Source organism: Ranitomeya variabilis, chromosome 4, assembly GCF_051348905.1.
Source record: "Ranitomeya variabilis isolate aRanVar5 chromosome 4, aRanVar5.hap1, whole genome shotgun sequence".
Lineage (NCBI taxonomy): Eukaryota > Metazoa > Chordata > Amphibia > Anura > Dendrobatidae > Ranitomeya > Ranitomeya variabilis.
Window position 1 is genome coordinate 565861927 of NC_135235.1, and position 26874 is coordinate 565888800.

Consider the following 26874-nt stretch of genomic DNA (forward strand, 5'->3'; position numbering starts at 1 on the left):
GAGAACTCTGGAGGTGCCATTGGACCGGCCGGACTTGCGCAGCCTGGTTAACCGTATTCTGGACTGAGGACCCAGAGATCTTCAGTAAAGAGGTAAAGAGACTGCAACCTGGTGTCCTCGTTATTTACTGCGACCGGCACTTCACAACTACACCACCATTCACCACCCTTGCACCGGACGTCCCCGCGCAGGCAGGGCCACGGACCGGGTCTAGCCACCGTGACAACCCCAGAACAAGAGACTCAGAGGCCCGGTACCGGGTGCCCCTCAGCCCTGCGGCAGTGGGGGCGCTACACATACGAAAATACAATTTGCAAGCTTCACGGAAAACAACAAATTTACTGCGTTCCCCAGCAAACCTCTCAGGTAAAGGGATTTTTGGCTCTGCAACTCTACCTGCAGTTTCCACTTGCACATTAGATACCACAAGACCCTGTTGCTGAACTGCCCCCTTCAATTCAGTGACCTGTAAGAACAGCGCCCTCAACTGGCGGTTTAAGGAAGTCATGGGATCCATGACACACAAAAAAAAATATATATATATTTTTTTTGGGGGGGGGCTGATTATAATGTCACGGGGGAACTGGGTAGACTAAGGTTGGTTACTCGGGCCCCTGCGATATCCCTCAGGCTAGGGAAACCCTGTCTGTCCCTTTCCCAGAAGTTACACTAAAGGTGTGCATGTCTGGGCCGTCAGGCCTGACCCTGACTCCTGTTTCAGTCCTAACCTGAAACCACTACCCGCCACCCAGTGAAGAGACCACACACCAATCCCCACAGAAAGCACAGACAGGGAAAACTGAAAAACGCACCACGCCGCAGACACACAGGAATATACTATAATGTGCACAGGGCAAAACAAATACAAATAGGAAGGAGGAATATGACCAAGGATTATACACCACCAGATACGATATTCCTACAACAAGACCACCACTCCAGACCGGAATCACCAGGTAAAGAACAAGCTATAATCGGTGACGCCCAAAGTCCAGGGCGACTATTTAAAGGCCGTGGGCGTAACCCAGCCTCCAACCTGATTACCAGCTAGATTAACCCCGAGCAAGCTGGATAAAATCTAGCCGACGCCACTGAGCGTGTAGTGGACGTAAGTGGAATTACTGCTGTCTGTCGAACGCCCTAGTGTGAACAGCGTCCGACATGACACCATTAGCCCCTCTATACACAGTATGATGGCCCCCACAGCGCTCTATACACAGTATGATAAATCCATAGCTCCTTTACACAAAGTATGATGGCCCTCACAGCTTTCTATGCAAATATGATGGCCCCACAGGTTGCTATGCAAAGTAACATGTCCCCCCCACACAGATCGTGGCTGCTGTGATGAGTGGTGACGTTAATAAGGTTACCATAGTTAATCTGCTGTGAAATGTGCTAACCTTACTGACATCACCACTCGTTTACTGCCAATTCTCACACTACGCATATCCATGGCCCTTCCCAGCCTATTAATATCAGTATGCAGCTGTCTGCGTAGCCTTTGCTGGTTATTAAAAATAAATGGCACCCCATGCTATTTTTTGGAGGGGCCCGCCCATTTCAATAACCAGTGAAGGCTAAGCATACATCTGGGGGCTTTTATTAATAGGCTGGGAAGCTTCATGTTTATTGGCCCCTTCCAGACTAATAAGACCTTTGAGATGTGTGTGTAAAAATCGGACGGCACTTGCATGGTCCATGTACTGTGTGATTTTTCTTTCTCACACCCATTGACTTGCATTGGCAAGTGCGATCCGATTCTCGCTGACAATTGCAGCATGCTGCAATTTTTTTTTCGGAGCTGAGAAAAATCTTGCAGATGAGAACTGAATCATTGTATAACATTGGTCAGAGTGTAATGCAATGTTTTCTCGCATTGCACCGTATTATGCCACGTTCGCACGTTCAGTATTTGGTCAGTATTTGACCTCAGTATTTGTAAGCCAAAACCAGGAGTGGAACAATCAGAGGAAAAGTATAATAGAAACATGTGCACCACTTCTGTATTTATCACCCACTCCTGGTTTTGGCTTACAAATACTGAGGTAAAATACTGACCAAATACTGAACGTGTGAACTTTGCCTTATTTACCAGTGTGAGCAAGCCCTTAATGACCTTACTGATACCTCCTGAGTAGATATGTTGGTCATATGACGTTTTTGTAGGTGAGGGTGTAGGAATAGCTAAATTCTTTCTACCTGGATATAATCTTTACACCTTACTGTTTTTTTTTTAATATCATATCATTTATCAATGATCAAAGTCCAGATAGTTATCTGTGTAAACAAGATTGTAAGATCTCTGGGACGCTGACCTGATAAAGTGCTCAAGATGTCCTTAAAGGGATAGTGTGCTAGATGATGGCATTTAGGCCGGTTTCACACGTCAGTGGCTCCAGTACGTGAGGTGACAGTTTCCTCACGTACCGGAGACACTGACACACGTAGACCCATAAAAATCAATGCATGCATGCATGCGGACACATAGATCTTTATTTTAAACACTATTATTCATATTTTCTCTGCAGCAAACGCTGCTGCAGGGAACATATGAATTGCGGCTTCAGCACGATGCAGGGTACCACACGCGTGGGTACCACACGCTCAGTGTGGTACCCACTCGCCATACGGGCGGCACACGTGTGCCGCACGTATGGCCTACGTGAGTTCCCAGGCACACGGATACGGATAACTCCGGTACCGATTTATTCCGGTACCGGAATTATCTGGACGTGTGGGACAGCCCTAAGGTAAGGCTATGTGCACACGTTCCGGATTGGTGTGCGGATTTTTCCGCACTGTTTTTGAAAAATCCGCAGGTAAACCGCACTGCGGATTACCCGTGGATTTGCCACGGATTTACCGGGGTTTTTGTGCGGATTCCACCTGCGGTTTTACACTTGCGGATTCCTATTGAGGAGCAGGTATAAACCGCTGCGGAATCCGCATTAAGAATTGACATGCTGCAGAAAAAACATCACTGCGTTTCCGCGTGTTTTTTTCCGCAGCATGTGCACAGCGGATTTTGTTTTCCATACGTTTACATGGTACTGTACAACGCATGGAAAACAGCTGCAGATTCGCAGCGTCAAATCCGCTGCAGATCCACAGCAAAATCCGCAACGTGTGCACATAGCCTCAGGAGTAAAAAAAGGGAAGAAAAAACTATTTTAGTGTAGAATTACCGTATTCCTCACCATGTCACTTATTGATTAAGAAATATGGTATGCTACTTATGTGCTGGGTTCTACCTGGCTTAAATGATCCAGATTAGACAATGTGTAAGCCATGTTCTTCTTTCCAATACTTATCCAATTCTTACAAATATGTGGGGGGCTTGATAAACATGGAGGTGGAAGCCCCCTCTCCATTAAACATCTGCAATTGTCAAATGGGACCCGTTGGATCTCCAATCTAATAATAAATTAGGGGGTTGGATCCACACCATCAGGACTTCATGACGTCTGCTGTCAATATACATGGCTGCCGCTATGCTCTTGCTTATAGGGGGGCTGGGAAGGTGAGCCATAGAGAGTACATTGGTGGGGGTCTCACACTGTTGACCTGATTTAGCTTCTCCTGCAGCTTTGTGACTTGTAGACAATTCGGGGTCAAAGGGGATTTTCTTACCAAAATAATGACTCTGTGGTTAAAAAAAACAGCTTCCTACCTTGACCCTCAAGAATAGACAATATTTGCCAGTCAAGGAAGAAAAACCTTGATGACCACAGTGTTCCTTCCATCACATTTAATTAACTGAATGCATTATAATTGGGAGGTAACATGCTAATGTTTGGTATTGATGTCCATGCCAATATTGCCATTAGGTGGTGCTGTACTATTGATGACCTGTGTATTTGTACACTGTGAAAAAGACACCAGCTTTGTCTTTAAAGGGATTTGCATGTCTGTGTGGTAATGAGCACCAGCCTTCAGTGTTCATGACCCATAACCCGCAGGCAGCTCTATTTTTGGATTTCAAAGCTTTCTTATCCTAGTGGGACTAGTCACCGAGGGAAATTTATTACAAGAAAAACATGGCAAACAAGGCAATCTCTCTCTCTCTATGGATTGAAAATATTGTACCCTAGGGAAATAGATCAATGTTGGGGGCTGGACGTTCAGGACACAGAGCAACCACAATTTTATCTTTCATTCCAGAAAGACTGGAACATTTATACATGACATGGACAGCCCACTGATTTCAATGAGAATTGTGTAATACCTCAAATCTCCTGTGGAGGCACTGCAGGGAAATTGAAGACTTGCTGGCAGATTTCCCTACAGATTACAGCTAATAATTATTGGGGTTGAGAGCTATGGCTTGGTCCTGTACATAAGTATCCTCGTGCAAGTAAACTACTTCTGGAGACCCCAAAATTAAGGAAACACTTCTATTTTATTTTTTTTTAACTTTGGATGTAGAAGGATATTTAAATACATTCACCGTATACGTCGATAGACAAACATTTCTTGACGCATGCACATGCTTATATATACCAATGTGCACCTGGCATTAATTGCTTAGATACATTATCTTCCAGCAATGTTTTAAGCAAAATTTAAGCTGCTGAAGTGTTTAACTAAAACATAATGATCTGCAATAGATGAATTTTTATTCACTGACTGCAAGCAGAGATCTGAATAATGATGATAAATTGGAGGAAACACTAGTTTACAATAAAAAAAAAATTGAAAAAAGAACTCACAGAACAATCTGTATTCTTCATTCACTAACTGTTATCTGTTTACGCTTGTGTTACAAATCTGCAAATATTTCTTGTTCTCAGAAACAATAGTCTGTATGTTCTCCCCGTGTTTGCGTGGGTTTCCTCTGGGGTCTCATGTTTCCTCCTACACTCCAAAGAGATACTGATAGGGAATCTAGATTGTGAGCTCCAATGGGGACAGTGCCAATAATGTCTGTAAAGTGCTGTGGAATTATTGGCGCTATATAAAAATAAAGCTTATTATTATTATTATTATTATTATTATTATTAAGAGTTCTGCCATGTGGATGAGATGTTCCCACACATGGATGATGCAGGAGGCTCAGCAGTGGTAATGCTGCTCATGTCCTGTAGGAGGCGCCTGCTCACCAGCTTTATATCTCCTCTCTGATCTCTTCTTATGCACAGAGCAGCAGGGTATCTCTCCAGTACTGCTCTGCTCCAGCAGCCTGTAGTCACCTCACTTGTCAGTGGCTCAGGCAGGAATGGTCACCCCAGGACAGGGCTGCCTGGCAGGGATTATCTAGAGCAGTTGTGGCATCACCTTCTGGATACTTTACACCTGGGTTCATGGAGCAGAGGCTATTGATTATACTGGGACTGCTGGTCACTTCTAACACAGGTAAGTGGACCCCCAATGTATGGGGTGCTGCTTTATACCAGATTAGGGTGCAAATAGCACCCCCTCACATATGGTGTAACTACAACTCCCAGCAGTTAGGGTGTGTGGATCACCAGATGCAAGTGATTGAGACTAAGAACCACAACGTGATTGAATGAATTGGGATATCTGGTTATGTAAGATGATGTCCTATTCCCCACCTATGTGTATTTAATATATAGGCTTGATGTTTCTCAGGTCATTTTTGGGGTTCATGTGTATGGTTCTGGAAATGGTAAGAATTGGGGTGTCTTCTTTAGCCGTGGATTTGTACTGTAGGATAAGAGGGTGTGTGAAATTTTTGGAAGCGGTTGTACTTCAGAGGTATAAGAAAGTCCTCCATATGGATGTGATCTGGAACTCAGCACTGACATCTCACAGCTTCCATGCAAGTTAAGGGGACCATACCATGTCACTGGTCTTGGAAGTCTACCGAAGTCATCTCTTGGAGGTCCCATATGTCTTATGACAGGAGCTTACTGGAATACAATGTGAACTCCAAGATCTCATGCAACGTTCTGCAATTTGGTTGAGTACAATGCGTATCGTTGTGGTCCCATGCAATTTTAATTTATTACATAATATGAGATTTAAAATAATCCAATTTCATACAATCTCATAATACAGCACATTAGATATATTGTTAGCGTTTTTTTTATATCGTCATATGTTCCAGGGGGGGCAATCACAACAACTTTACAGCGTACATTTATTATATGCTCCAGGATTAGGTGCCCTTTTGGTCTACATTAGGCCAATATGTTGATATACAGTATACCTCTTTATATTATATATATATTTTTATTATTATTATTATTATTATTATTATATATTTTTTTTTATTTTATTTTTTTTTTCTGTCCTCATTTGGACATCCATTTTCTTTTCTTGTATGACAGAAAAATGCAGACCGCTTTTAATCTGTGTTCTGGATCCAATTTTCCTTTAGTTTTGGTCTGTGTCAAATTTTTACCATTGATGTGGCATCCGGTATCTGGAAAAAAAAAATCCAAGCTTCCCCTACCTACTAAACAGTAAAAGGTGACAAGCAAAAGGAAGGCATCTGCTATCTGTTTTTCTCATACACATTCACTTAAATGGGTCAAATATGAACCATAATTGGATCAAAAATGGACACTCAGTCTAAAGAAAAACCCCAGAAAATCTGAACAAGTGAACGTCCCCATAGAAAACGTCCCCCATATATTCTATCTATGAGCATGTACCTGAAACTCGGATCTCTGAATGAGACATTAGTCTGCATTATTTTGCTTTATTTTCACGGATTTCTTTTTTTCTGCCAAAAATGCTGCAGCATTTTTAACTACTGCAGTTACTTTAAAAGTCGGAAGCAAATTCTTTTTTTTACCATGTCTTTTTTGGGGGGTGATGAGGAGAGGTATACCGCTGTTTTTCTTGTCATTCTTCCTATAGACATTCCATATTACAAATGCGGCCAGATTTTTTTTATTAAATAAAAAAAAAATCAAACCATAAATGAAGAATTATTTAAAACCACAGTGTTTGTCTTGTAAGCAAATAAAAACACTAATAAAAAGCTGTATGTGAATGAGGCATAAAGCAGTTATAACCTGATCAAAGGCTAGAAGCACCCTGATCTTATACATTTTCAATGGTGGGATGTTTTGTTTGCTTTTTTTGGACATAAATATATATTTTTTAATTTTTAGGAGGAGGGGTTTAAATAAAAAAAATCAAGCCAACTACGGTAATAAGGCTATGTTCACATGGGATTTTTTTTTTTTTTTTGCCACTATTATGACAAAAAAAATGCATAGTTTGCCACAATTTTTGAAAATCTCAGCAAAAGCGTTGTGTTTTTGTGGCAGTGGTGAGGGTGCTACTTTCACCAATGTTAAACCAGTTTCTCCAACCCTTCCTCAATTATATACATTTATAATGACTGCCCAAGGCTACAGGGACCTTGCATGCCATACAGAGATCATGTGATATACTTTGTACAGTGTTACGGTATATGTTGGTGCTGTATAAATAATCGTTTTATTATAAATTTGTCGATTTTTCTATAGTGTTTGCTGAAACTGTAGGCTGGTATTACGTTGGGACAGACTCTCTCCTGTTTGTCCATAAATCTCGTGTCTGATTCGGTGCCAGGCAATGCTGAAGCCTATGTAATGTATGGCCACAAAGGCGTCTCAAGAACTGTGGGCATGTTCCTTCTTTCTAGGATATATCCATGTTCCCAACATTTGTCCCTTATGTGAATGTGGTACATGTTCATGTGCAGAACTATTATTCAACCTGGCTAAAAATACCATTGTTTGGTACGTATCAGTACATAGTACCAGTGCATCAACATTTGAAGGGTATGTCCACATTTGCAATCCTCTTCTTATTGCTCTATCTAAAAATACAAAAATGGATGAACATTGTCTTCCTTAAAAATCTCCCACCGTCTTGTGTACACAGCTGCTGAGCTGATCTATTTGCCTCCATGGTTGCAATAATTTGTATTATTTTGTTACAATAGAGTAATACAGTTACATAATAATGAAAAAAGCAAAAGTATTCATGCCCTTCAACAGTAAACATTGTTATTATATGGCCAGCCTCTACTTCAAACTCCCAACTTTTCCCCTCTTTCTTGTGCTTTAGGGTTTGTTCTGGCTCTTCTGCCCCAGCTCTCAGGTGCTAAGGGCATCCTTCAAGTTAAGGAGGGAGGAAGAAAAGCTAGCAGGGGAGAGAAGGAGTCATCGACTATTTTTCTCCAATCGGGAGTAACTCTTCCCCCTGGGTCAGCTTCACCTGGACCTCAAGGAACCCCAATTCCTGGATATGAGCAGATGAGCCCAAGCTTTCACCTGGAGCCAGATTCAGGGGGAGCCCATAGGAGGGAACGACGCTGTACATGTTACACGTACAAGGACAAGGAGTGTGTCTACTACTGTCACCTAGACATCATATGGATCAATACGCCTGAGTAAGTAAAGGTACTCGTCCTACCTCATCTTCTGTATGACGGAAGGGGTATCCTTTCAGAGCTGTGGGACATGACCGGTTGTAGTTGTGTTAGGGGCCATCCATAATGAGTGTTCTGAGGTCCACATGGGTCCCTCACCTCTGTGGCTCGGATTTGAATAGTACAGCCTCAGTTTACAGTCTGATGGACAACAACTTGGGTTGTATAGAGTTTTATAATCTCTGCAGTGGGTTCCTTTGCCTAAGCTTCGGAGTGTATATTCTGTATACTATGTTATTGGCTCCTGTACATGTATTCCTATGTACCTCCTCCATAGACATTTCATCGGCAGAGGTCCAGCATCTGTGTTCTCCCACCTTCTTATGTAGAAAACCTAATGAGCCCCAGTCTGGAGTAATGACTACACATTTACCACATAGCTTTACTCTACAGCTCATCAATTAAATGTAGGATAGACCACTATGCTTTGAAGACCACTCCTTGGATGATTCTGAAAGACCCATTCATCCCCATGGAGAAGAATGCTACCTGCTGTTTCTGCCCTCAAGCTGAGAATATGGATTTGAACCAATTCCGTTTAAAATGTACCAGATGGGCATTATCCCTTAAGATATGGCCTGACATTATTGAATCCTATGGTTGCTCTGTGCATAGGGCATAGGTTTAGGAAGAAGATGGGGTTCTGGTCGGCAAATGTAACCCATGGATGTGACTCTATGACTCTAGGTAGCTTTAACAATTTCTTTTGCCTTCTGTTCTTGTATGTTAAGTTTAATTTATTTGACTGAAAGATTAATTATTGCCGTAATTTAAAGGCTATTTATACTTTGACATGGCATATTATTCTACATATGATAGTAAAATTGATAAAATTGCACCAAGTATAAGGCTGCAATTGTCATTCTTTCACTTTTTTAACCACTTGTGGGAGTGTCCCTCCCAGTAGTATAGGCTGGGTGTGAGGTCTGTGTGTATCCAGGATGTTGCTGCCTTTACTTACCTTCGTGTATCAGTACAGCTCTGATACTGCAATTGTTTCCTCTCCATGAGCTTTCCTCATTGTCTATTGCCTGTTTTCTCTACTCCCCATAAGACTTTACATACTTTCTCCCCTCTCCACAGCAGATCTGTGTACAGCCACCTCTTGCTCTCTCCTTTTATTAGGATGGTAGAACATTTTTAATGAAGACTATTTAGAACTAACTTTTCATGTGTGAAGCAAATGAACAATCATAAAAATATTTATGTGTGACGGTGTGTATAGCTTACAAAAATTATGGCTGGGGAAAAAAGATAAAATAGTTTAATCACCAATGCAAAAAGTGAACAAACTAATGAGACTGTGGATATGTTATTTTTATTAATAGGATATTTGGATATCTTGCGACTATATACAATTTAGAGTATGTAATCTGTATAGACAGACATTAAATTCTAAGTTTGCATCCAATACCTGGCAAAGAGAGTCACAGATATTGTTTCCTGAAATGTAATATTCTCTGGGGTCTCCTTCAGCCCTTCGGTTTGTTGAGGTGATTGCCAAACTTTTTTGGAGCTGATTTTCCCCTTCTTTGGGAATGTCTTGGACATGCAACAAGAACTGTTAGTTATGGTTATTATAGATGCGATTAAACTAAGGGGCCCAAAAGGTTCCTCTACCAAATTAGAAAAACCCAGTTTTATACATGTCACATGGTTGGCAGAGCAAAGAGGGATTGTGACGGATTGTACATTGAGACCCAGTTGCTTTATTATGTCTCCAGGTCCACATCCAGTGCGAATATATGTTCCCACGGGGAGTACATGAGTGGATTTTTTGTATGCTGAAAATCTGCTGTGTATTATTGTGAATGAGGTTTAAATGGAATGCTAGAGGATGTCATATTTATTCTGCGAATGTCGCTGTAGTTTTTATCCTTTGCAGTAATGATGATACATCTCGGCAATAAAAACAACTGCAGTGTAAGATGGCAGCAGAAACGTCCCATGGGCTCGTTCTCTTATTATGATTATATTGGCATGCTACAGAGTTGGCTCAGACATTTCCGCAATTGAAAATCTATTCATTATATGTGGATGTGTTTTGGTTTTTTTGTTGGTGTTTTTTTTTTTTTGCAAAGGGTGTATGGATTTCTGCAAACCATGGGGCTGTTCCTCTAATAAATCGCTGGCAAGTAATTATAGGGTATACAGTATAAGAAGTGTGGAGTGGAAGAAGGAATAATTGTGCAAATGCTTGGGGCCTTGTCTAGAAATATCATAAGCATCAATGAATATTGATGGGTATATTTGGGGTTAGGGTCACACAACCGGTTTTTATCCACATCCGAGAAAAACGGTTCCATTTTCTGATTAAAGTTTGATCAGAGCGGCATCATTTTTTCTCGGATGTGAAGAGAAAAACATTTTCAGCACTTTCTCCATCTTGTCTGTCCATGAAAATTGGACCACACTAGGATGTCATCAGAGTGCGGTCAGATATTTTTTTTTCACAGACCCATAGACTTGCATTGCCGGTTGGACCAATGTCGGTAATGCAAGTCTAAGCCCACGTTCACACGTTCAGTATTTGGTCAGTATTCTACATCAAAATTTGGAAGCCAAAATCAGGAGTGGGAACAATGCAGAAATGATGCACATTTTTCTATTACACTTTTCCTGTGACTGTTCCATTCCTGGTTTTGGCTTACAGATCCTGAGGTAAAATACTGAACATGTGAATGTGGCCTATGGGTCATAATAGGATCTGTCTCCGATATTTTCTGTGGAACACTCGGTCCGAGAAAAAACTCAGACATGTGCACAGCACATGCCCAGAAGTGCTCTGCTCCACCTGGCAACAATCAGGGCTGGAGATGCTGCTGCCCATGTGTTTAGCTCACAGATGATTGTAGTAGACCCTCATCTATGAGAAGAATCAGATCTGTACAGTAGACAAGCACGATGAAACTGCTGAGAGCCCTCACCTCAAAATGAGATTCCATCACCATTTTGCCTAGCAAACTGAGCGTTCATAAATCCTATTGTTCCAGATATCTGTCCCTATATTTTTGGGATTAGCAGGGATAACCAAATTTGGAGCGCTCCTTTGGATATGCCATAACACTCTGGGATGGGAGATACTCCTTTAGAACAGCTGTCTAGGATTAGAAGAACGTGACATGACTGCTCCAGACCTGTGTATGGGTTGTGTCTGTAGCTTATCTACTTTGTAGTAAATAGAGGTGAGACGCAATATCACACACAACCTGGAGTGGCGCTATTCTTGGACATAAAGTATCTTTAGGGTATATAAAAAGATTTTTTTTTTCGTACATATCTTGTCATGGACTGTGGGACAGAAATGTTAATTGATCATGGACCACTTGTATATGTTTGTAGTCAATGCTATACAACCAGGAATAATTTGCATATTCTACTTGGGAATAAATGTATCTTTTCTTTTTTTTTAAATCTTCTACCTGGAATGTGAATTGAGCTCCTAATGTCTACCAGACTTACCACCTGATCTGGTACCAATGCTGGGCCCCTGCCTCTTAGTAAAGAGTGAACTACTTCACCATTCATTAGATATAATTTAAGGAGCCCTGGTGGTCTACGGAAATGGAGTGTGGGAGCAGGGAAATAGCAAAATTTTTATATTTGAATGGAAAAATGATTAGCAAAGATTATGACAAGATGAAGAGACTCCAACATCTGGCTCCAGTTAGACTCAGTAGTGGTCTGGCCCAGTGTAGCAGGATCTTACTGTGTGCACAGGAGCTTGTGTAACATAGCATTAGGTCAGCTCTAAATGGTACCGTATCAGCCCCTAATCCTGGCCTCCTGCAGAGCGACATCTACGCTGTGTAGTAATAAGAGTAGAGCGTAGGCTCTTTAGATAATTGCACCTCTGCTTGTATATGACCATTAGAAAGGTTATACAGCGACTCATGTGTCCACATCCGGCGGAGAGAGACTCTGCTCGTGTACAGTCCATTAGCCACATGCCATGTCTTGTGCGTGCCTAGCAGGTATCATACGCCTGCCCTGTTTCTGAGAATAGGATGTGTCGTGTGCACTATACCTGCTGAGTGCACTTCACACTCGCTTGATCGCCATGTCGATAGCGTCTCTGACCTCCTTATACAGAAGTGAGAGGTGCTGGATAACTGCTTCAGGCCCTGCACATCTTTAGGAGCAAAAATTGCCAAAGTTGTACCTCCTCTTGAGGTGAATTCAGTAAGGAATTATGTTGGCATTTAAGTCTATTCTGAGATCTGTTCTTAAACAATTCTTGTCGACAGGTCTAGGTAACTTATCTGTACCTTGTACACTGTGATGTAGCATTTCACAGTGCCCAGTTGTATCATACCCCCTGAAGATCCAGGGTATTCCTTCCTGTTCCTGAATTTCGGGGGTATGTGCCAACTTCAACTATGCCTTTGTCCTCGGGACTCAGAGTAGAAGACAATTTTGGAGCAGAGAACCATCAGATCCTATTCCACCATCACATAACAACTCAGAGAAGCAGGATGCACAGGCAAGAGGGATGCCTATGTGGCAGCATCATACTGTGTGTGAGGGGGGAAACCTGTGAGATATTAAAGTACATATGAGTCATATTACTGTGTGTGTTTATTGTAGGAGAGTCACTATATTTGGGTAATGTATTATTGGGACATCATACTGTGGGGACATTACACTGTGAGGATGGGGAAGACTGAGAGCATAACACTGTCACTTTTGGGGCATCATGATGTCTATGGGGGCATCATACTGTGTGTGGTGACATTATCATGTGCGGGTCATATTACTGTGTTTGTGAATTTGTTATAAGAACATTATGGTATGTGAGGTCATTCTACTGTGTGTGGGGGAGACTGTGAGAGCATAACATTGTGTCTTGGATAATGGGGGGCTTCATACTGCGTGTAGGGGCATACTTCCGTGTGTTTGGTTGTGAGGACATCAATGTCTGTGAGGGTTGTGGGGCATCATACTGTGTGTGTGGGTAAATATACTATTTGTGGGTCATATTACTGTGTGTGAATCTGTTTTGGTGGGCGTCATACTATGTATGAAGTAATATACTGTCGAGGCATCATACGGTTTGTAATGGACACTGTGGATGGCTATGAAATTCATACCATGATGTGTGGGATCACTAATGGGCTTCACTAAGAGCAATGTTTCTTTTGTGATTACATATAAAGGACTTTGAACGTTAGGATTAGGATAAAATAAACAATTGCTGGGCATTAGGATCTACGGGAGTTAGACGGGCAGGCGGGATCTGAGGGTGCTAGGCAGGCACTGTATTATGTGAGGGTGCTGGACTGGGCCATTTATATATGTGGAATATATTTTACAGCAGTTTACTTTGAGAGTGTAAATAGTTAACATGTATATTACTGCGCTGGAAGCCTGGTGAAAGGTTTCTTTTCTTGTGTGGAAAGGTAACACTTATTTGCCTGGCTCTGATTTCCTTCATGGCCTCTGCTTTCTTCTATCTAGCCCCAGGCCCGTACTGCCATAAATCTTCTTTAGCTGTAATAACCCCAATCCTCAGTCAGTTCTGGCTTAAGGATGCTGCAATCCATGTGAACATTTATTGAACAGAATCTGTAGTTTCACCCTCTCCAGATTTTGGGCAAGTAACTTGAAAAGACGGTACTTGGTTTTGAATCAGCCTTTAGCCATCAGTCTTGGTCACCTTTCATGAACCTTGAGTTTGTTCCCTCCATGGTAAACCAAGGTGATGCAGGTGTAGAAACCTTTGTTTTCTTTTGAACCCTTTTATCAGGTGTCTGGTTATGTTTTCATATGCCATATTGTTATACATGTCCTGTTGTCCTTATTAAATTTCAAATACTTTTCACATTTTAGCCATTTTCTGCTGTTGGGTCAAATCCATGTAATTAATTATGTGCTATTTGCTCAATGGAGCAGACAAATGTATATTTTGATTTTTGGCTCATCGCTTGATAGACTTGGGTAATTCTTGGGCAGAGACTTAACTTTAAGCTCCTGGGCCCCAATGCAAAATCTATATACGCATCCCCACCTATCATATGCCTTTTATAATACTGGCATCTTCTCAAAAGCGCACTTTTCCTTCACCCCCCCCCCCCCCCAAAGGCGTGAGGAACCAGCCTTGTTTCGATAGTGGCGTGTGATAATAATTGATATTTTTAGGTCTTAGGCACAGGTCACTGCGTCTCTGAAGTCGGGTCTACACTTCAATGCTTCAGAGGCGCACTCCCCATGACCAGAAGTTCAGAAGATTGCTCACTGACATTACAGTATGTATACACAAAGCTGTCAAGTGGGTGGGGTCAGCTTTCTGAGGCCTGCTACATGCTAAATCTAAAAACACTGATCGTGTCACAACTGCTACACCCAGTAAACTAAGTGACACATTGCTTGAATTAGGGTCACAATTCCTACATTATACTGCTCTCAGATGAGGTAGCAAAAACCTGGTGACAGATTCCTTTTAAGCAATTGATTTCAAGGTATGTCAAATGAGGCAAAACCCTAAGGTCAAATTCACACACAGTTTTTCCCAACTGATGGCTGTCCATTGTTAAAATGGATGACACACTGATCCAAAAGGTGTAATGGAATTCTTTAAAAAAGTAATGTTTTCACGTATTGAGTAATTTGATGGGAAGATCATGATGTCTTCAAGCCCAGCATTTAGCTGAGCCACTGGAATAAAGGCATTGCCCAAGTTTTAAAACATATTGCCCAACTGCATAAACTGTTTTAAACTGATAAAGAAAACTATTACTTACCGGTCCTACACTCCTCGCTGCAGCGCCACCATTCTTATGATCTCAGTCGTTCTGCAGAGATGACCACTTCAGCCAATTGCTCCCCTTTAAAAAAAAAAACAAAAAAAAAAAACCAACAACCACCATAAAGATCATCCTCATAGCTAGGCCCGTTTTTCAGTCCATCATATATTATGCATAGACATTACCTCCTTTTGAGAAGACTATCCTGAAGACCATGGTTTTGTTGTTTTTTTAAACCACACTTTAGAGTCTCAGAATGGTTTTAGAGACGTGTCATCCATAGATGGCGACAAACATAAAATAGTGGGATACTATCTCTCTACAAGAGTCTATTTTGGACATTTTATTTAGTTTTTGTCCTTGACTTTTGTCATTCAAGTTTCTCTATTCCTCTATGGTGCAGTGTTCTGAACTTTTTCACCTTGTGCACGTTCTATAATAAGTATTATGTGTGTCATAAATGATGACGTTAGTTCCAGTCATATATTTATTAATAGAGATCGTTACATATTTTGGATATAAAGAACATCTCATGATCTCTGGAGCCTTGTAAAATTATGTCCTACATGATGTTCCGCTAAAGAACAACGGAACCAGCTCACCGCATAGCCACTGCCGGTGCATGGAACTCCACGTGGATCAGCGCAGTCATCAGGTAAGAAGCAAACGAAAAAACTTGATAAAGATCAGTAGAAACGCATCGCTGTTTGTGCCCTGGTGTGTATTTGAAGAGCGTGTTTCCACTGCTTTTATTTCGGCAAAATAAAGTTTCAAGCCTGGATTTTATCAATGTGGTGCTGGAACAAGTTTTTTCGTTTGCTTCCTACATGATGTTGCCCATGGTCTCATATTACGTACATCACACAGAGAATGCGCAGATCTGGAAATGACAATATACAAATGTTGACTTGTGATCTTAAATGTCTTGAGGAACCAAAATAATCTAGCCTAATGCCAAAGGATTTTTCAACTACTTGACTTAGAATTGGCAACCGATGTGGTGTTCTGCCAGGTTGGAGGGGGCAGAACATGACTCCGGAAGTGAACACCAAGTGCTTGTGCCTTGCACTAGACATAATCGTCATCCTGGTCTTGAAATTTGCTTATCCCTTCCCTATGGGCACATCTATACTCTGTGTAAGGTCTATACATCAGCTGTAATATTGAAACCACTGACAGCTGAAGTGAATAACATTAATTGTCTCGTGACAATAGCTTCTGTCAGGGGTAGGGTTGTAGGATTTATTAGGCAGCAAGGGAACAGTCAAGTGTTTGAATCTAATGTGATGGAACCTGGAAAAACGGGCAAGTGTAAGGAGGATGTGAGCAACTTTATCAAGGGCAAAATTGTGATGTCAAGAAAACAGGGTCATGGCATCTCCAAAATAGCAAGTCTTGTGGGGTGTTCCTGTCATTCATTTATTATTAGGTACCAAAATGGCTCAAAATAAAACAACTGGTGAACAGTTCATGGGTCCTAATGCTGATAGATACTCATAAGGAGTGAAGGGTAGTCCACCTGCTTCGATCTCACAGAAGACATACTATAGAACAAATTGGTAAGAAAAATATGTTACTGCTGACTATAGAAGAATGGTGTCAGATCACAGAGTGCATGGCAGCTTGCTTCGTGTGAGACTAGTCTGACTGGCCATGCTGAATCCTGTCAACTGTCGTAAGCACCTAAAGGAGGCATCAGAACTGGATCATGGAGCAGTGGATGAAGGTGATGTGGTCTGATGACATATCATGTTTTCTTTTATATCATGTGGACGGCCGGGTGCATATGTGCCCCCTACCTAGGGAAGGTGCATTATGGGAAGAAGACAAGACAGTGGAAACAATGTGAAGCTCTGGTTGATGTTTTGTTTGCTGAGAAACCTTGGCCTCTGACACTTATGTGGATATGACACATACCGCCTATCTAATTATTGCGCAGACCAAGTACACCATTCATGGCAGGGCTATTCCCTAGTGGCAACACCCTCTTTCACCAGGATAATGTCCTTGCCATGCTTCAGAAACCGTTCAGGAATTGGTCAAGGAGTTCAAGGTAATTACTCCAGATTCCCCAGCTCTCAATCTGATGGAGCATGTGTGGAATGTGCTGGGAAAACAAGTCTGATCCATATGTGCCGCACCTCATATCTTACAGGTATAAAGCATTCTGATGCTAACAGCATAGTGTCAGATGCACAAGACATCTTCAGAGCTCTTGTAGAGTCAATTCCTCAAGGGGTCAAGGCTGTTTTGGTGCCACCAAGGTCTCTTATTAGTAAGCAGGTGGGTTTAATATTTTGGCTGTTTGATTTGTATTTCCTGGCGAACTCAGGAGTGGATCCCATTAGAAGACCTATTTTTGTCAAATCATTTTCTGCTTTCCTCTGATTTCATCAAAGAGAGAAAGAAAATGTACCCCTAAGGGCTCATGCACTACCTGGTTTTAAGGATCTGTCTATGAAATCCATTTAAACTATATGCCCATATTGTGCTTCCGATTTTCTGCATAAAATGTTCCATCACATGCTGTACTATGGGAATATGATCCCTCAACAGTCAATGGTGTACATGGTCGAGAGAGGGGAGTGGACATTTGTCTACCTGATCCATTTTCTTTCTACCAATGCTGATTGTAGTGGCAAGTCTCTGAAACGTGAAATACTGCATAGGTTCTCGCTACCCAGCCATAGAAGGGATGAGGCTTAGGGGGCCTTTGTCTGTAAAGACCCTATTGCTGTTATAGTCTGCCTCTTTAGTATGAGCACCCTTACTAGAATCATGACTTGTGCTGTTCTGCCCCACCATTTCACATTGTTTTCTATTTCCTCCAGGAGCTTTCGCAATTTAAGTCTTGGGGCCAAGTCTTCCAAGGCATCCAGTTATAATGTCAAGTATGGCATAGTGCCAGCCTTACTCAACAACTTTGGCCTCTGCTGTTTCTTCTATTGCTTACTCTGGATTATTGCAATGTCTATGAGAACTCAGCAGGATAAGATTCTGGAATACGGCCAAAGTATAACTGCAGACGTCTGAGTAAAGTTTCCTGAAAGGGGGCATCTAATTTGGAAAGTCTTTTTTTATAAAAAAAAAAAAAAAAAAAGTTGAGTGCATGGTATCACCGTTCCCTAGTTAGTGCTTAGCCACAATCAGTGGAGGAACCCAGAAGTAGGGGGTTCAATTCTCCTGCAGCACAACCACTGGTGAAATAAAGCATTATATAATTCCAATAGAAGTCAATGGGCTGGCCACATCATACCTTGAAAATATTGAGTCCTACAGTCCTAATGGAGCCTAGTAATTTGTGCATATGAGGGATCTTTTAAATCCTTGGCCTGAAATGTAATCTTCATGGGTAAAGAATAAGAATCAATTTTTATCTATTTTCTATGTATGTGTTTTATGCTGTGTAAAGAGTTTTTTTTTTTTTTTTATTAGGCAGAATATAAATTTCTGCAGTCACTCCTATACTGTAGATTGATAAATCCTAATAGTGTGCAATTTGCAAAGAGAGTAGTCTGCATATTTTTCGATCAAGTGCCGACTAGAAACTTTCCCTGCTAGCAGATAAGAAGCTATTAGGCACATTACCATGACTATTATTATTATTATTATTTATTGTTATAGCGCCATTTATTCCATGGCGCTTTACAAGTGAGGAGGGGTATACATAATAAAAACAAGTACAATAATCTTGAACAATACAAGTCATAACTGGTACAGTAGGAGAGAGGACCCTGCCCGCGAAGGCTCACAATCTACAAGGGATGGCTGAGAATACAGTAGGTGAGGGTAGAGCTGGTCATGCAGCGGTTTGGTCGATCGGTGGTTACTGCAGGTTGTAGGCTTGTCGGAAGAGGTGGGTCTTCAGATTCTTTTTGAAGGTTTCGATGGTGGGCGAGAGTCTGATGTGTTGTGGTAGAGGGTTCCAGAGTAGGGGTGATACGCGAGAGAAATCTTGTATACGATTGTGGGAAGAGGAGATAAGAGGGGAGTAGAGAAGGAGATCTTGTGAGGATCGGAGGTTGCGTGTAGGAAAGTACCGGGAGATGAGGTCACAGATGTAAGGAGGAGACAGGTTGTGGATGGCTTTGTACGTCATGGTTAGGGTTTTGTACTGGAGTCTCTGGGCAATGGGGAGCCAGTGAAGGGATTGACAGAGGGGAGAGACCGGGGAATAGCGGGGGAACAGGTGGATTAGTCGGGCAGCAGAGTTTAGAATAGATTGGATGGGTGCGAGAGTGTTTGAGGGGAGGCCACAGAGCAGGAGGTTGCAGTAATCAAGGCGAGAGATGATGAGGGCATGGACTAGGGTTTTTGCAGATTCTTGGTTGAGGAATGAACGGATTTGTGCAATATTTTTGAGTTGAAGTCGGCAGGAAGTGGAAAGGGCTTGGATATGTGGTTTGAAGGAGAGATCAGCGTCAAGGATAACCCCGAGGCAGCGAGCTTGTGGGACTGGGGAGAGTGGGCAGCCATTTACTGTAATGGATAGGTTCGTTGGGGGGGTCACGTGAGATGGGGGAAAGATCATGAATTCTGTTTTGTCCATGTTAAGTTTGAGAAATCTAGCGGAGAAGAAGGATGAAATAGTGGACAGACATTGAGGGATTCTGGTTAGTAGGGAGGTGATATCTGGTCCAATTACATACTTGCAGTTTTGTGCTTAGCACATGAGCTGGTGATAGAGAAGAATCCTTAGAGTATGCATATTGCACACTGTCAGGATTCAGAATGTATGACTGCAAAAATGTATGTTCATCCCGAAAACCCTATTTAAGCAGTTTTTTAATTATGAACTAAAATATTTAACCATCCCTCTCCCAACCCACACTCCTACCTTTGAGTTATAAGTTCTATTTATTTATGTCCATGCCCCAATTTGGTGAGTTATGTAGGGCTTGTGCAAATACAAAGCTGAAAATTGGATCAAGCAACACCTAAGGTTAAAGCATGAGGAAGAAACAGAGAAGGAGCCTGATTCTCTTGAGTGAGGCCATTTCACACACTTTGAAACAATGTTGCAGTTGGATTGGAAACCAGTCCTCCAGAACTGAAGAGAGGAAATGATCCAGCTTCCAGGCTTGCAAAAATGTATTGGATGAAAAAATATTAATAGATTCCATCATCAGTGTAGACACAGCTATGAGGTTCGAACATCCATTGCGTTAACAAAGCTTTGCATAATCTGACAATGCAGCTGTGTGACCTTAGCCTAAGGTGATGAACATCTTATTACCCCAGACACCAATGATATGATTCAGCCAAACTGGAATTCCTAATGCTGTGATAGAGGCTTTTCTGGTCTCTTAGAACTATATGTGATCTGGTCCCATATTTTGGACTGTTCTGTGTAGCTTTGAATCTGCCACGGCAAAAGTAGAAATCCATAAGCTTTGAAACTTTATGAAAGCAGCACTTCTCCCATCAAAGTTTTTATCCTCTTAATATATTGCAGTCGTCATATTACGCGGCACTGTGTACGTACAATTGCTCATTTTGACCTTCTACCGTAACCCAGTTAATTTTTCTCTTTTCTATCAGGTTTATGACATCACGTGATTAAAAGCAGACTAGGAGTATGTATACTCCAGGAGTATATAGAACACATATATACCCTCCAGTCCCAGGTGAGAAATCGGCAAATCCCCACAGCATGCAGTGCGTGCTCTAGGGGGGTTCGTAAGTCTGCAGTCACACAGAGTGACTGCAGACTTATCTATTTGGCCCAGACAAACCCCTTCAGTTTCTTGCAATGCATCAGTGAATGTGGGAAAAAAGGAGAGATGGTGCTGCTGGCTTTAGATTACAAATGTTTCCTTGACTAATACGTAGTAAGAACTCTTAAAGGGGTGGTACGATGACTATACTGTTTTTTTATACATATCTATCTTTTACACACTAAGCATTTTCCTAATTTGCTTTGTTATAAAATACACTACACATGACCCTATACTGCTAATTAGTGATGAGCGAATATACTCGTTACTCGAGATTTCCCGAGTACGCTCGGGTCTCCTCCCAGTATTTTTTAGTGCTCGGAGATTTAGTTTTTATTGCCGCAGCAGAATGATTTACATCTGTTTGCCAGCATGAGTACATATGGGGATTCCCTAGCAACCAGGCAACCCTCACATGTACTTACAGTATGCTGGCGAACAGATGTAAATCATTCAGCAGCGGCAATAAAAACTAAATCTCCGAGCACTAAAAAATACCCGGAGGACACCCGAGCATGCTTGGGAAATCTCGAGTAACGAGTATATTCGTTCATCACTACTGCTAATCCCTAAATATTTGTGGATCGCCCCCAGGCACAGGGCAGTGGGGTACTCGGTACCGGGTCCCTCTGTCTCGGTTCTGGGGATGTCACGGTGGCCCGACCCGGTCCGTGGCCCTGCTAAGGGGCGCCCAATTAAAGGTGTAGTTTGTCAAGTGTTCGTGACGCCACCTGTGGTATTCGGTCAGGATGACCGACGCTACTTAGGGGTCCGCTGGGGTGATATTATGGCAGCTAGATGGTATACCTTCCCACAGGTGAAGTATGTCCCCAGGGCTTCCCAGTAAGGCAGATGATGATGGTGTAAGTCGCAGTAAATAATGAGAACACAAGGTTGCAGTCTCTTTACCTTTTACTGTAGACTTCAGCGTCCACAATCCAGAGCACTGTTCACAGGGCTGGCTGAATCCGGCCGGTCCGAAGGCACATCCAGAGTTCCCTTTGCAGGTGGAAATCAGTAGCCTTCCTACTAGCGCCTGTGTGTTGTAGTACTTCCCTGCTGAGCACCACGGGATAGTCCTCACAACTGTCGTGTATGTTTCTGATATTCTCTCTTTGTCCCCCAGATGGTATGGATAGGACGACCCGTATGACGGGGTAGGCCTGGAGTTATTTTATAGGCAGCCTAGAGACGCCCCTCTCCCACAATTTGCCTCCGTTGTCTGCATTAGGTTAAAGGTTGGGCAGCCAACTTGGAATTAACTGTCCTGCCGTAGTTTGAAGTAATGCGTAGAGCCTATTACTCCCTCGGTGTTCTGGCCACCGGCTACGCGCCTCAGAAGGAGGCCGCCAATCTCGGGGCAGACCCTCCTCCCGGTGTTATCTCCTTGTGCTGTGATCTCGTTGCTCACTCTCCACAATATACTTCGCTTCGTGTCCTTTCTTAAGATGCTGCCGCAATGAGGTGCAGGCGCAGCTCCGTAACGTTCTATCTCTCGCTCTGTCTCTGTCAGGATCCCACCCCTGACAGGGACCTCTGTCTGCAGCTCAGATGTTCCTCCTTCTCCCCCTGTCTGCCTGACAGGTCTTTTCTGGGTCAAACCCAGTAGCGTTCTGTCTGACTTCCTATCCAAACTACCAGTTTTACCCGTGTGTGAGGAGTGGCCTAGTAAATAGAACCGCTGCTCCCCCTGGTGGACTGGAGTGTGAAGTTTAGTGTGTGACTGTGATACCTGGTCAGGTGAACTCCTTTAGTGCCATCAGACGTACCATCACTCCCCCTGGTGGAAGAGCGACAATACTGCAACGACCAGGACTCTGGGGCACTGCACTTGTTTTTTTACTTCACTTTCTGTAATGTGTTGTTTTTAAAAAAGTTTCAAATGAGACACCAAAGGAGGCTGGAGCTGCACTCGCTTCCCTGCAGCGTCTATCGTCCCACCTGCAACACAACATAATCAGGGGCCGGGCTGCAGTTACCTCAGTTTTCTTTAACCTCCCCTCTCTGAAGATGCTCTGAATCTAGAAGCTGTGGGAGTAGTGACCAAAGTGCCGACACTCTGCTTCTGTCCCTGCCGGACACAGCTTCTTCAGGTCAAGCAAGACCTCACGGGACAGTAATAGAACACGATGGGAGGCAGTGTAGCAGTGACTGAACGACACCACTGAGCAGAAGTCAAATTCAGTATAGTAGACGAGGAGGCAGAAACAAAGCACCAGGTTTATTGAAAGACAGAGGACGATATGCCTGAACATAAAACTAACGGTTCTTGTAATGATAATGGCAATAATAGATACAAGGAGAGAGGGCTGGAACTTGTCACACAAGCTGCTTTCCAGCTATGGCAGTGCAAAGTTTAATACAAACCATATTCTACAAACTAGTCTCTTCTAGCTTCCTACCTGGATTCTGATAATTGTGCCACACTGCTACAGCACCCTAGCTAAAGTACCCTTCTCTAAACCCTAACACAGTTGAACACCAGTGTCACACTCGCGGTTCTATAGTGCTTATGAGAACGTCTGATAGCTTCTGCTTGGTCCCATTGTAGTGTAGCTGTGTTTGTTGTGTTGAGCTCTTCCTTCAGGTTAACGGATCCATCTTCAAGGTCTGGACAAGCCTTGTTCCCACTTTCAATGCTGATGGATTACTGGTACCACAGCATTGTTTTCTCTTTCAGGTTACAGGTGCTCTGGGATAACCACCTTGGCTGTGTCATACGACTCTTTTCTTCTGATGCAGTCCTGATGATCGATCCTGCGGTCACCGGGCACTATATTCTCCCTTGAAGCTGTTTGTTCATTTACCAGCTCTCAGTGTCAGGACACACTTATTGTCCTCTCTCCCAAGCATGAGTCTCTCTCTACAGTTTCTGAACAGACACTTCCTGCTTCTTACTCTAACCAACACATGGCAAGGGAGCATCGTCTCTCAAAGTCACACTGTAATTCAGTTCTTGACAGGGGCTGACCCCCTACAACCGCATTACCACCCCACAGCTTGTATCACCGACCTCCAAAGATTTGGTTGGCGGTGATAGAAGAAGGGCGAGTGACACCAGCCCCAACCTCCTGATATTGCTTCATTTAAGAATCCACTCAATCGAAACGTCATAAGAAGTGAAGTAAAAATAAAAAACATTTATGCATTAACTGTACAGCCAAAGTGTATAGTATTTCATAATAAAGAAAATTACAAGTGCCTAGGGTGTAAAAATTAGATATTTACAAAGGACATTTTAGATATTGGACCATTGCTTTCAGATGCCAATCAGATCAGATTGATCACATTTAAAAGTAAATTAGCATTTGTATGTATTCAATGATAGACTGCATAGATTATGAAAATGATGTGATTGAAACATCGTGTTTACCAGTCTCTTCCTTTGCTTTGATGAGGGGAATAACCTGAAACAGCTGTATGTAAATGGAAATTCTGGTTTAGCTTTACATCCTAAAGTGCCCCACACTAGACTAACACTAGACTAACGTTAGCCGAACCCACCGACAACTACATATTTTTCTGAAGGTCTATTGTGCATGTCTGATTTCGGATTACCTATCCTTTTTGTTCACACTGAAATACACAATGTGCACAATTATTAGACAATATGTATATTTAGTGATTCATTTTATTATTCTACAGTGCTGACGGTCAATCCAAAAGGTTAATAAACCTGAATATTTAAGAAGGAAAAATATATATATTTTTTTACTTAAAAGAATATCCATGTACAGTATTACTCAACTAAATGAAAAATGTAAGTTTTCTCATCTCAATTGTTTTTTATTCATCATTATTATTCATTCAAAAATATCAAGGACAAATATAGTCACCCTTCTTTTCAATAACAGTCACATGACTTCCATGCATGGAGTCTGACAGTTTCTTAATCTGATGTCTATCAACTTTTTGGGCAGCACTAAGCAAAACCTCCCAGTCACTGATAAGAGATATGACTGTTTGTTCTCCTTTACTGTTAAGGCACCGTCACACTCAGCGACACTGCAGCGATATAGACAACGATACGATCGCTGGAGCGTCGCTGTTTAGGTCGCTGTAGAGATGTCAAACACAGCAGCTCCAGAACGATGCAGGAGCGATCCTGTGTCGTAATGGTGACTCATTTATCATTCTCACAGGTCGTTACCTCCATGTAAAACATTGCTGACATCATTGCTTTTGCTGTCAAACACAACGATACACGCCGATCTGACGACCAAATAAAGTTCTGGACTTCTAGCTCCGACCAGCGATATCACATCGGGATCCAGATCGCTGCTGCGTGTCAAACACAACGAGATCCCTAACCAGGACGCTGCAACGTCACGGATCGTTCTCGTTGTAAAGTTGCTCACTGTGAAGGTACCTTAAATCTACTGTTTACGAAGGGCCAACAAGTTCTCAATAGGGTTTAGGTCAGGTGAGGAAGGGGCCATGTCATTATTCTTTCATCTTTTAAGGAGTTGTCCAGTCTAAATTCATAAGTCACACTCTGTGTGACTGTAGACTTATGAATTCCCCCAGCTCACGCACCGTGCGGGTTTCAGCCTCCTTACCTCGGCCATGTCGCTGATCACTGAACACCTTGTACTTTTGAACTCTCCAGGGAGGTTGCAGTTCTGGAATATGACAGCACTGGAAGATTATGTCTTCCTGATCGAGCGATGTCTGATTCTTCTCAAAGCTTTGGCAGTTAATGGATGTCTTTTTTTTCTTAACACGGTTTTTGTAACCCTGTTGACTCTTTGCAACCAAACATTTGATGGTTCTGTAATCTCGCCCCAGTATCTTAGTAATTTCAAGAATTCTTCCTTCTTCCGTAAGACTTGCAGCTATTTTTGACTTTTTAGAGTCCTGTAAATCTTTTTTTTGCCTGAGGAAAACAGGCTGTCTAATAATTCTACATACCGGTACCTTGATAAAAGGGTGCTGTATCCTTAGGCCTCATCTCCCTCATTACACAAATTGACATTACCTGATCTGCTTCATTCAATAAACATTCAAGTTTACACAGCTTGGAGTTGAAAAACATGCCTAATACCCGGCACTGCCGCCAGCACTTGGGACCGGAGCGTTCAGCTGCATACAAATACATTGAGGCAAGAGACTCGAGTGAGTTTCTCGCATTGCACTCGCAAGTGAAGCACCCACCAGGGCCGTGGGGTACCCGGTCCGGGTTGGACAGTTCTTTGGGGGATGTCACGGCAGCAGTGACCCAGTCCATGGCCCTGGGCGTCCAATAAAATTTAAATGAAGGGGGAATAAAGTTTATAGGGGAGTAGTTCGTTATGCCATACGTGATGCTCGGCAATAAAGAAATGACCGATGCTGTGGTTCAAATCCACTGGGGCAGTTGGTGACGCAGCAGAGATGTTACAGCTCTCCATGGCTAGAGCTAGGTCCCAGGGCAGTTAAAATGTTAATGTCAATGATGGACTGTTGTAGTGCAGGGCAGGTGATGCAATAATAATTATGAGAATACAGCAGGGTGCAGTTTTCACACTTTACTCACAGTCAGTTGGTTACAGTCCCCAGCCGGGTGCTGTGTCCTCCAGGTCTGTGGTCCAGCCAACTCTCAGGTAATTTGGGTGCACTTTTCTGAGTCTCCCTTCTTGTGTACCTTTCTAGGCCATCTCTCTGCGCTGGCTTCATCCTCCTGCCCTGCGCCTCACACACAATGTCCCAAGCCAGCAGCCTCGGGTCCTGTCGGGCGACGCTCTCCTGGTCCCCTTGACCCTATATGGCTGCCTTTTCAGCAAATGTATGTGGATTTGGCTGTGGCTCATACAAATACCACAGCCTCCGGTTTGCTAGCTACGACTTGCTGTTCCTCCACTAGTCTGGGGCCGGTCCCCCACTATCACTTGGTCCTTCCACCCGACCATGGTTGGCATGGATTCGGGTGCCATGGGTGGATTCCTCACTTCCCTGGCCCCTAGGACCCCATCTCTCTCTCTCAGGAGCTCCTCTCTTCATGTCTGCTCTGATCAACTCCTCCCCACCAACTTTCCCTCCA

General features: G+C 42.7%; 1 protein-coding gene across 2 annotated transcripts in view; it reads left to right on the plus strand.

Annotated features, from left to right (window-relative positions):
* Nucleotides 1-5143: 5143 nt before the first annotated feature.
* The window catches only part of EDN3 (endothelin 3), a 174703-nt gene continuing 152972 nt past the window's right edge, over nucleotides 5144-26874 (plus strand). For both annotated transcript variants that reach the window (XM_077252833.1, XM_077252832.1), the window contains exons 1-2: nucleotides 5144-5355; nucleotides 8032-8356. In XM_077252833.1, coding sequence (XP_077108948.1) covers nucleotides 5304-5355; nucleotides 8032-8356 — 377 coding nt within the window. In that variant the 5' untranslated portion in view covers nucleotides 5144-5303. The remainder of the gene's footprint in view (nucleotides 5356-8031; nucleotides 8357-26874) is intronic.